This window comes from Oreochromis niloticus, linkage group LG17, assembly GCF_001858045.2.
Source record: "Oreochromis niloticus isolate F11D_XX linkage group LG17, O_niloticus_UMD_NMBU, whole genome shotgun sequence".
NCBI lineage: Eukaryota > Metazoa > Chordata > Actinopteri > Cichliformes > Cichlidae > Oreochromis > Oreochromis niloticus.
Window position 1 is genome coordinate 8,713,458 of NC_031981.2, and position 12,541 is coordinate 8,725,998.

General features: G+C 40.2%; 1 protein-coding gene across 11 annotated transcripts in view; it reads left to right on the forward strand.

The window, feature by feature from the left end:
• The first annotated feature begins 786 nt into the window (after nucleotides 1-786).
• Nucleotides 787-12,541, forward strand: part of znf800b (zinc finger protein 800b) — a 33,294-nt gene continuing 21,539 nt past the window's right edge. For 2 of the 11 annotated variants that reach the window (XM_013274686.3, XM_013274693.3), the window contains exon 1: nucleotides 787-981. Coding sequence is in view for 3 of the 11 variants with exons in the window: in XM_013274691.3 (XP_013130145.1) it covers nucleotides 4,096-4,128 (33 nt within the window). In the remaining 8 variants the exon portion in view is untranslated. The other 9 variants (XM_013274687.3, XM_013274692.3, XM_013274685.3 and 6 more) reach the window with 7 other exon arrangements.

The window sequence follows — 12,541 nt, forward strand, 5'->3', positions numbered from 1 at the left end:
GCTGATGGCACACTGTGATAACGCTGCATCCCATCATACTATAAGAATGTAACTAAGATATCACAGTAGGTAAGGTATAAAGAGTAGTATAAGATTTGGAAAGGCCAGAAAAAAACTTTATATTTATTGCAAACAATCATGTTTTCTCTATAAACTGGTTAAACCTGCACTTTAAAAATAACTCCTATTACTACCACAAAATCAACAGTTTTATTAGAATACTGCTAGTAGTTGGGTAACATTTTACTAATTATTCGAGCAGCAGAGCATGACCTCCCATCTTCCACATTACTTATGTATCACATAAAGCTTTTATATTCTACATTTCTTTAGCTAAATACACTGACCTGCACTGATCATACCCTCTCTTACTTACATTACTTTTATCCACTGTCACAGTCAAATCTCTATGTTTTCTTTAGTTAGTACAGCTAGTCAACAAAACATATACATATATGCCCATTTCATCTGCACTATAAAAATGGCTACAATTACTACTACACAGTAACTAGTTCTATTAGGCAAGGGGAACATTTTAAAATTTGCCCTTATCCAATTATTTAAGCAGCAGGTGCCTAGGCCATGTTCAACATGAGTAATGCATCACATGAAGCTTGCATATGCTATATTTTTGATCTAGATTAAATGAGTCACCATAGCATATATATATATATATATGTGCCACTATCATATTCAGACATATTATGCATACAGTTATTATGTTTTAGCCAGCTGGCACCAATTAGCTTAACTACTTTCCCTTTTTTCTATTTTAATTCGCACTTATTATTAGTGGGTGCATGAGCTCGGTAGCAAAATAGTCTGTCTGTTTAATTGATTTAGATAACCTGAAGTGATAAAATGTAGTAAAAATGCTTCCTTTATGTGACATGATTCAAATGTAAGGGGGGGGGGTTATTACTAAGACCCCATGGCCTGCACCAACAGGTTTGTTTTCAGCTGAACTTGTCTGGAAACAAGGTAGGCGTGCAGTTACAAACTTTATTTCTCTGTTTTGTAAAAACTCATTGTAGTTTAACATACATATGTGCGAACTTAAAACAAAAAAGCTAACCTAGCTGTATTACCTTAGAAGCTGTTGCTGGCCTTTTGCAGTTAAGCTAACTAGCTTAAGGATGCTAGGCGGGTTAAATTGCATTCATACCAGTGAAAAAAGTCCCAGTCTTGTATTTATATGCATCTAAAATATCACAAAACAGTTGGTTTTTTTCAGTATTTGTTACAAACAAGTGAAGGAAGTTGTAATGAAGGTAGGACAAGTGAGGCTAAGTGCTTATTTGGCATAAGTTGGGAAAGCTAGTGTTTAGCAGACTAGCTAGCCAGTGACATGCCATTAGATATGTTTTAGTTAAAAAAAAATGTGATTAATCAACACCAAACAACTGAAAACATAAGGGTTGTTATTGATGAGAAATGTATGATCACATTAGTGTTATTACTAATACACTTGGTCAACAGTTGAAAAAGCTACTCCTGCTTTTTAAATGTAGTTTGAAGTCAGTATTTATAAACCAATGCCATTTGGAAATTTAAAAATAAAGCAGAAAACAACATGAAGTAAGAAACCAATTTGTCATCTGGTATTTTTAAGGAGATCAGTGAGAGTTATCCTTGGAAACACATTTTTAAAAGGAGAACCTTATACCTGTTCTTATGTATCACATATAACTTGTCATATAGTTACACAAAATTTTCAATTTACTTGAATTCATTTAAAGAAGAAAAATAAACTCGTCAATTTTCCCTTGGAGGAAAACTTTAAGCGCACAACTGTGTTTTATGCACTTCTAAATCATATTTTGGATGAAATTGTGATTATAAACTATAAATATTCAATTAGTAAATGAAACAGTATTACCAGAAATGCGAATAACTCGTTCACGTTTGTCAGCAATTTTGGTTAAATAGTTGGTATTTTATTAAATTGGCGGTGTAAATTATTTTATCTGCCAATTTAACTTCTGGGTGGGTACAAACACCCTGGTGTACTTCGGAGTTTGCGTCGTGGACTCTTCTGGAGAGGTCTGTGTCCTCGAAAAGGTTGCGCGTTTTGGGGGCTAAATCAACGCTATAACCGAGACACTGGATAAAAAGCTGGTCAATTTGTCAACTTTTTGTAATTAAAAAAGACCAAATCATCTCCCTTTTCCGTAGTGTCCCTCTAAAGTGCCGATATTTTTAGCTGAAATTGGACGTAGAGGGTGCACCTTTGCGCAGAGACTGGTTTAACGCTGAGAGGCTCCTCTGGGTGCACAAAGACAGCGGCTCGCAGAGGAACTTGTTCAGAGTGAACCAGGGACGCTGGGAGGCGAAATAAACAATCTCCGGACTCGAAGTAGCAACGGTCGAGCAGTTTTATCTCTCGAAACACGCTATTCCGCCACCCATCCGAGAAAAACAAGGTAAGGACTTGGTTTAAATACGTTTCAGCGGGACTTGAGGGCTACGGAGCGGGTTAAACCTCCTTCGCTTTGGCTTCCCGAGCATGGTTGTTTTTGCAGAAAATGGCGTCATCGCCCTCTTGTTTCTGCCTGGCCGCGGCGGGGAGAGGAATAGTTTCAGAGACTTGTAGCAGCCTTTTACACGCAGCGTTTACTTCCTCAATGGTAAAATCCCCTACCGCGATGTGTTTTATTCAACAGAGACCGGTCAAAATACGGGGTTGTTCACCAATTCGCTTGGTAGAAGGACGCGCAAAGATGGAAGGGTCACCGGTCCTGTGCGCCAAGCTGCTTCTTGGAAAAGGTGCCACGGAGCCGCAAAACGCAGCGTTTCACATTCGCTGTGATATCACCCCCGGCCACTCCAGGATAATCCAAATGATCGGGGACGTTTTAGTGTTGCGATCACGGTGGCGATGAACGGATTCGTGCGAGAGCTGCACCTTGTCTTTGTGTGTATTTTATTCGGGTTAGCTCGTTTTTACGCCGCACTCCCCTGCCATGCTGCAATAGTTACGAGGGGCCTCTCTTTAACGGCGTGAAAGGTGCATTTTATACTTGGCCTTTTCTTTGATCACGTTAAGCTGCTCCTTTGTTGCTCAAAATAGTGGCGTTTTTTAGGCTGACAATATAACCGTGTAAAAGGAGATTTTCGGGGATAATGGGGGGCGATGCAAATCGTGCCATGAGAACGACAACTGCTCTGCGCTCTGGTTTGCGGTTTGCCAGACGAAGATAGCCTGAATGAGGTAAAAAAATAAAAGTCTTTTGAGCGAATCGCACAGTTTGCACAAAACTGGGGAAGTCCGGCGCTGCGCAATGATTGTGCTGTTGCTTTGCGCAGAGAACGGTGGCAGCTGCTGTAACCGCCGCCACCTTTTCGCCGCGATATTTTTTGTGTGTGTTGGCCAACCTTTTGTAAATAGTTGGACTCTTGGATAAAAGAGCACAATAGCATTCATGCGGGCCCTTTATGGCCTGTGAATGTGGTCCTAAGTCACACTCCGGCTGTCCTGTCTTTCCCCGTCAGCTACGTGCATGCGTCCTAGCTCTGGCCACCACACATCCACCATAGCGAGGCCACTGGGTTCCCTGTGTATACGCTCTGCTTGGTTCCTCCTGTGGCCAAAAGTCGATGACGGATCGCGTGGTGAGTGCTAGCACAGGCCAATGGGATTAAATCGAAACAACCACAAAAAATCAGCCACGGAGACTGCACATCGCTCGCTCCGTGCACATTTTTATTAAGTTTCCTGAGTTATGCAACCGCATCCCCGTAGAGCGAACTGCTCATCCGCCTTTATTTACTCGTCCCCCGCCGTCGGATGGATATTTCTGTGGTAATATCTGGTGAATTGGACCAGTCCCTGTGGCGACGACACCGAATTAGGAAGATATGTCATTTGCAAATCACCCAGTGCCATTTGCGTCACAGCCCGCGGCCTCGCACGCCCATGGGGGGCGATGGAGTTGCAAATGGAGACTGTGTGTGTGTGTGCTGACGCTGCCCCAGCTGAACGAGAACCAATAGACACGGACTCGGGCGGCAACAATCGCCGTGCGCTTTCACTCTCCAGTAGTGCACCGACTTGGGATTCCGTATAAACACGGAAGATCGCGCCGTTTATTCGAGATGGTTATGTTTCCATCGCTCTCCCTGGGATGCGTAAGTGGATGCGTACACACACTGGTTAAACCTGCTACAGGGCTCGACAGGCCAGCCGGAGAGGAGTATATCCGTCCGGTCCTTTCCTCATGGTGCTCGGTGCATGTGGTTATTGTGAACTCGCTCATGTGGATACACGTCTTTTCCACTGGATCGCGATGATATGGCCGTGAAGCATTTATGAACAGCGCAGAGAATGGGGTTGGATTATGATTCGGGCACTGGATAAGCACTCGCTCGTTTTTTACTAACATCCACGGCGCGCCACGCGTTTCTGGTTTGGAGATGAGCATGGCGTTTTTACCCAGGAACGTTTTATTTGTTGCCGTTGCGCTTTGGGGCACTGCACATGGTTTGATCGGCCAGACAGAACTAGAGAACTAAGGCAGAAAGTCGCGAAACGGTGATAATGTCAGCTAGAGAATCCTTTATAAGATACTGTTGTGCAGTAAAGTCAGTTATATTTTATCACTCTTTTCTAAGCAGTTTTTTGGATTAAAGGAATGTAACGGAAATGCGTGAGCTTTACATGAATTTTGCAGCGATGCCAATATACAGGATTTTGATTAGTGAAATTAATGAATAATATTATCTCATATTACCTGAATTTCTTTACCTGACTAACCCCCACCTATGTGTTTACATTGAGTTTTTTTACATATTTTTTTTTTTTTTTTTTTTTTTACTGTGCAGACAGTTTCCACTTCCTGTACTTTTATTTAAAAAAACAAAAGGTTACAGATCAGTAGAGATTGCTCCCTGTACTGTGAAACATGTTCCCTAAAGCACAGATGCCACCCTGAGGTAATGGATATAGGAATCTTTTCTTCTTTGACAGTTTAAAGCTCCCAACTTTGAACTTGCAGGTGGCTGTTATTTCAGTATTTGATTAACTGAAAACTTATTCTGCACTGCATGCTGTCAGAACCTGGTTGCACTGCCCCCTATTGCCTCTGTTTTCTCTATTGCCCTCTGTACAAGCTGTGACACAGTGCATGAGTAACTTTGACAGAATAGAGATGGTCAGTCTAACCTTCGGGAGTGACATGAATGGGTAACAAGGCCGTGAGTGTAGATAACAAAGTGGGTGACAAAGGACTAAAATAAAAAGGAGGGCTAGTCTGAAGTTGACAGAATTGTTCTTCATGAGCAGCCACTATATATTTGTTATTCCCTGTTATATATATTGTTTCATATTACTTTTATTTGTGCCATGTTTTGCAAATCGTTTAACTACCTCAGCTGGGCCTCCATTCATTTTATTCTAGGCGTTTATTTTTTTTTTTAGCAGCGAGATTAGAACAGCAGCCAAGACTGCCTGGCTTTCTTCCTTGCTGAGGCACCACAGGTATCTTGGTTTTCACCAGAGTGGATGCTGACTGCAACAGTTAAATGACGTCACTGTATGATTCAGTCAGGTTAATGATGTAGTGTTGTGTTCAGTCTCTGAGTCAGCTTGTCAAACCAGTGTGCAAGTTAAGTCAGTCAACAAGCCTTTTAACCTGCCAGTCACACACCACAGTAGAAACACAGCAAAATATCCATTCAGCCAGGAAACAAGATAATCAATTTCAGCAAAACGGCCAGCAAGCTAGGTAGTAAGTCAACTAGTGAGCCAGGAAACTGTGGTGGGGTATTTCGAGTCTACAAACCAATTAAATAAACTAGGGAAATGTATTTTGCAGTGTGCGTGGTAAAGGCAAGCACAGTTTTCAGTACATATCAATCTGTCACCAACAAAAAAAGACTTTTTACCTATGGTGATAAAAATATCTGACTTTTTAGAACGGTTGTTCAAGGCTGTTGTCACAACAGTGTTGCCTCATTACAGATGGGTGGGATCTCAGGTGATCTGTGTGTGTTTTGGATTTCATAGATTGTTGCTTTCTTTCTTTGCCATTCATTGTTGACATCACCCTCTTTGGGGCTTGTACTTAATTATACATTTATGTGTGTTTTTTAAAGCCTCGATATGAAGTAGACTATGCGCTGTGCATCCACACCTGGCCTGAAAATGCCCATTATGCATCTCTTGTGGTTATATTTATTTAAATCTGTGTCTGTGCTCCCTTTCCATGCTTTGCTGCTGCTGCTGCATCTCTTTATGTTGCTCTAATGTGCTGTGTGCTTGCTTTGAATTAAGACTACACGATGTCCTGTGGAGAATTCGCTTCATATTTGGTTTGGTCTAATTCAGCTGTTGTGTGTACTGCCACTGAGTGTGCCTTTAAAGGGTGTTCTGGCTCAATTGGGTTGATGAAAATGATGACATGAAAGCAAGTCAAGATCTTAAGTTTCAGTAAACTTTGCTGAGCAATGAATTCTGGGCGGGAATGAAGTTGCTGCTGGGGAGAATGAGTCTGGGTAATAACTCCGCTGGTGTGGTCGTGGTGGTACCGCTCAGGTATTTTCCCATTTGCAACCAAAAGGTTGTAGAGAATGATTTCTTTCCACTGTGATTAATGTTTGTGAGTTTCAGTATAATATCTCAAGACCAACTGGTGTGTGTATGTATATGAGATCCCATATGTTCCTGAGCAGCAACCTGTTAATGCTATCACACAGGATGTTACTGTAACACACAGTGAGATCAGTTAATCATATTTGAATGTGAATGTTTATTTTCTGTCACCAGTACCTTTCTTGAAGTGAGAAACTCCACCGAATTTATGTAAGCTTGTTTTAGTGTTACAGTTAGAGGGACTATTTTACACTTGTACAGCTATGTCTCCAAAAATGTTGGGACACTGTGTAAAATGTCAATATACACAGATGCCTCAGTCTTAAATGCTTGTCCACCACAGGGCCATAGAGGTGATATAGAAGGTGAAACACAAACTGGGCAGCTTTTCAAGTCTTTTGCAGTCATAACAAGTATTTCTTTTGACAGTGGGAGAAACTCCTGTCAGGCACAGGGAGAACATACAAGCTCCACATTGAAAGGCCATATCAAGCCATCCAGTTTGAACAGGAACGCTCTTGGTGTCAGGCAAAATGTTAAGCAACAGGACAGGGGGATAAGACTTGGAAAAGTTGTGGAGGTTGAACAGATTGGTTTTTGAGCAGTTTCAGAGTAAGACGTCTCAATCTAAGATACTTTAGGATTTCCATCATCTGTTGTACATGTTATCGTTAATTAATTCAAACAGTTTGGAGAAATTAGTGTATGCAAGGGACAAATAAAAAAATAAATAAAATTTGGTTGCGCCGGCAGCAGTGCATTAAAAGCAGATACGATTCAGTAGTGGAAATCACTGTGTGGGCTCAGGAACGCTTCCAGTAACCGTTCTCAGTGAACACAGTATGTTGCTGTATCCACAGTTGGAAGTTGAAACTCTGTCATGTATAAAAACAAAACACACACACACAGATGCAAACAACTTTAGGGATGCAGCAATCTGCAAATAACCTGGCTTTGGTTATCTGCTGATACAGAGTAGTGTTCAGGTGCCTGTTTTCAGTTAACAAACTGTATTTTTTTCCTGTGAGGAAGTGACTGAGAATTGAGACTGAGTATAAACCAACATCAGGCTCAACTTAAAAATTATTTCTTGTCTTACCACATTTTATTTGTAGCAAACAACTGCATCTTAGAATATACACTTACTGAGTTGGTTTTCACTGTTTTACTGGTAAAATAACAAATCACAATCAGGAGCAAGATAAACATAATGAAAAATAAAAAATGTATTGCAGTTATTCCCCCAGTATATTTCCACTAGGCTAATTTTAGCTTATGTTAAGAGTCATTAGACAACTGCAACCTGCTGTTTTATTTTTATTATTATTATTTTTGCGTTGCGTTAGTTTCTCTTGACCTTGCTCTCACACATTGTGTGTGTGTGTGTGGAGCTGACAGGAGACAGCTGAAGTGCAATAATATGAATCGAGTTAATGAGGACACCTTATGTTACTCAAGTCCAGTTAAAGCTTTCCAGCAGGAGTTACACCAAACCAATGTCCTTCCAGCTTCTACCCTGTGTAACGTCTCTGACTGAGATGGAGAGCTTTGAGCTTTTCAGTCATGCCAACTTATTTGAGGAGAGTTTGTGGTAAAGTGTAAAACTTGTGGAAATACTCAAGAAAAGCTGCTGGTGTAGTAGGTGTGAAACACCTCCGAACTATTCTTTTTTTGCTGTTAACATCTTCTGTGGTGCATTAGCTCCCACTCTGGTTGATTGTGTGGTGAAGTGAACGCAGAAAATCAGAGAACTGAATTGAACAGATAGGTAGGTAGATAGATAGATGGATAGATAGATATCAGTGACAACATGGGTCCTATGAAAAAGAACAATATCTGATCCAAATACTGGATTGGCGTATTCTTGATCAACATCCTGCTTTTTCTGGGGCCCAGGTCACCTTGAAACCTGTTAGTAGCGCACATTTCAGAAGCCAGCATCCTGGGAACATTGGTGGATGTGAAATGCTTAACTTGCACCTGTGCAAAGGTATTGTTAGTTAATTGGTTTCACTACTCAGAGCGCTGTTTAAAGGAATAGGTGTCTTTCCCTGTCCTTCAGTCAGACTTTCAAAGTATAGATGTGGAGAAAAAAATCTCTTATCAGAGATTTTGGATAAACTGTCCATTCTGTGATTCACCGTGTGGAAAGTGTTTACATTCAAGCAGTGCGCAATATCACTGCCTCCATACTGTCCTGTAGTTAGTATTGGTATACCTGCCAGCAGCTAGCATCATGTCAGTGTATAGAGTTCGTCCATTAGGAGGAAGTCTTCTCCAGCAGCCACAGGAAATGACTAGTAGATCATGATTGCTGCCATCTATCTAATGGCTGTGGCGCTACATATGCAGTACATCTTATAAAAATGAACACTTAGAATTTTAAATATTATGTAGGCTAATATTTTTTTATTTGCTATACCATAAAAAGCTGAGGTTTCACTGCGGCATAGAAAAAGTTATTTTCTTCTGTTGTGAATTTACCTTATCTATTTGTTCTCAAAAGGAAAATTACGATTTGTCTTCTAAAATAAGAGATGTTCCCAGATTGGAAACAGTGTTTACAAATTGGATCCATCATAGTATTAACAGAATTCACTATGGATTACCACCAGGGCTGAAACTCACACTCAGGCGTATTTTGTGAACTACTGAGCAATGGATGCCAGCTTGTTTTGCTGGGAATGGGTATACTGGAGTATTTGAATTGAAATTTTACAGCTGGAAATGGTAATGGTACTCAGGCAGTGAGTCATACTAGCCAGGTAGTGGGTGATTTGTTCAGAGTTATATTAGTATATAGGAGAGGAGAAGAGTTGAGCACTTATTTTTAGAATATAAGAAACATGTGATTAATTCTTAAGATTGTCAGCTTTGAGACTGTATTTCCAAGTGCCTCAGGCAATTTAGTCCCAGCTCAGCCTTTCATTGCGAACACAAGCTCATATCATTCATCTTTTTCTGCATTATCAGCTATTGTTCAGCAGTTGTTTATCAAGTACTGTTCTGAGGAGGATGGAAGGAAATGCCTTTTTCAAACCTGATTCTTCTTTATTGATCTTTTGAAATTGGTCTTACAGCATTTGTGGAGCGTCGTTTTCTTTCAGAGAGACAATTTCACAGAGCATCACTGTACTAGATGTACAATGCATAGTTTTCTCAACAGATAATATAGACCTTTTTTTTTAAACATGAAAGGTGAGGATAACAATAATCACTGATAATGTTTAAAAGGTAAACATTAGTATACATTAGAATGGAGTGAAAGATGATTGATGGCCCTAAAAGTAGAATTGTAGAACTACTTAAAATATCTGACATTTTGATAAATGTGAGCAAAATAGCGTGATTTTAGGCCAATGTGCTAACACCTTGGTGTCATTACCAGAGTCATAACACGAATCAGTCCTTCATAACCACCTGTGTCTGTTGCCATACAAATGTGAGAGTCCCCTGTATGTTGTTGACATGTGTGTTGTTAAAGGTGTTTGTTTTCAGCCTTTGCCTCTTTAAGGTATCAGTCACACAGGCCTAGAGACTGGTCAGTGAGTAACTGACAACCACTAGTTGCTAAGGAAAAATGTGTATCAGCGATCAGCTGGCAAGTGGTTGGCTGAGGTTGCTGGCTCTTTTTTGTAGAGAAGGTACTTCCTCTCCTTGTGATTGATATTAGGGCTGTTCGATATAACGATATATATCGGATGACGATATAAAAACGTCTATCGTTTCATTTTACGCTATCGTTTGTTTCGTGGTGTCGCAAAATAAACTGTTTACGGCAATATTTTTTCATTATTTTGATGGTCACTGTAGTGGCTATATTAATTTCCTAAAGTTCTCTCTTTCTCTTATATTTAATATAACCACACTACAGACGGACAAGCGCTTGTTTTTATGCGTTGTCGTTAGCAACAACGACGGTAAAACCACCTCGTGTCCGCTTGTTTATTTTCCACATAAACCTTTCACAATAAAGCTCAAGATCCTGTTGAGACTTTTCAAAATAAACTGAATCACGTGAAAGATGCAGAGTATTTACGGATGAGAAGCAAAAAAGAGCCGTCAGGTGCTAAAAAATAAACCTTAGACTCAAACGTTAGAACAGGCTTTTCCCCGCAGCACGCTGTGTAATAAATACTCACAAAGAAAACAGCGGCCGTTACAACCTATGTCTAAAAATGTATCGTTTCATGCATCAGTTAAAACACTCGACTCCAGGTACGCGACGCCCAGCTGGAAACACTTCATGCAAGTCGAGCTGCCCGACATTCACAGAATTTACAGAAAATGTTACATTTTTGTGATTTATATCGTTATCGGACGATAGATGTCTTAATATCGGGATATGAGATTTTGGTCATATCGCACAGCCCTAATTGGTATGTTTGCCTGTAGTTTGCATTAACAGAACTGGTCTGTGAAGATTTGCTAACTAACTGCTAAGCTGCAATAAAAGAACAACACAAACTGGAAAAAGAGACTGTTCACCTTCAATGTAAAAGTTGTGCCTTACTGCTGAAACCAGATTGTTTTGAAAGCAGTTTGTGTTGGCCTGTTCTAAAGTTTCATTACTGCTTGTTAGTTAGTTAGCAAGTGTTTGTAGACAAGTTGGAGTTTTCCATGCACACCATGACTGCAGCAATCTGGTAGGGACCAAAGCAATTGCAAGACACTTTTCAGGTCAGGGAATACTCATTTTGCTAGAGACACTGGTGATTGGCAGCAGGTCATCAACTGGTCTCTAGGACTCTATGACTGGAGCCTAAGGCAGTGTCCACACTGGGTTTTTTAAGGTAGGGTCAGCTCCAGCAGACTGGGAAGAATGGCGTTATTAGCTGGAGTTATCAGTTAGTAGGTGCTGCTAGTCTTGGGTCGAGATGTGTGTCTATTTTGATACTATGGTATATTCAAACATGTGGATAAACTTATGTGTCAATTTGCTGTATAGTACTTGTCCTGTAGATGTGATTGGAAAACGGTAACAAACATTTCTGACAGTTCTGGATTTAGTATGAAACTCAGATGCTTAGACACTTTCAAATGTACGTTTTCATGCATAGTTCTTTGTGGTCAGAGTGACAGGAGCTTGTAATCTGTGTTTGTTTTCTGTAATAATATATATATCTTCGTATTCAGGATAGTAGAGTGCTTGAATGCATCCCAGCATGCATTAAGTGAAACACTGAGAAACACCTTAAGCAGGTCATCAGGGGCCACTGAGCTAATGGATTAACACATAATAGATAGCCAGGTTTTCTTGAATGCATACTAAGACCAATGTAGGGTTCTTCACCAGTATTAGATGTTTTTAGACTTCTCACAAACATGGTGTACAAACTACACTCAGGAAGACCAAGGATCTTTTTTTGCTGAGCAGTGAAGGGTAGGAGGAGGATAAGTCCACAGTGGCTTCAAATTTAGCACTTTATAGCCTTTATATGTTGTATCTAAGGTTAACTTTAATATTTTTTAAAATAAAGGAACAGAAATTTTAAATGAGCTTGTTTCCTTACTCACCAGTAGTCGGCAGGGTAGACAGACTTTCCGGTCAAAGTCCTCATTTCCCATTATAGTTAATGGCTGGTGTTAATCTCCCTCCTGATAAAAATAGAGCTTAACTGGGTAGGTGCCTGATGTATTAATATGCCTGCTCTTAATTTTAGTCGAATATACATAAATTTAATTGATTAGTTCTGTTAGAAATTCTGACTTTGTTACAGTTGAATCTTAAAAAAGAAAATTGTGTTCAGCAAAGGTTTAGGAGCACTGTTGACCTTTAGCATCCTTGCTGTCTTCACCTTTTTGAGGTTTTTAGATAGACAAGACAAAAACAAATGCATTCCCACAGACTGACATTTTCTACTTCTCCAGCCATGGCTCCACTCTAGTTGAGCTCATCTGTTAAGTAGCTGCTCCATTATTGCAAGTATCCTCTGCTGTGGCGTTATTGCA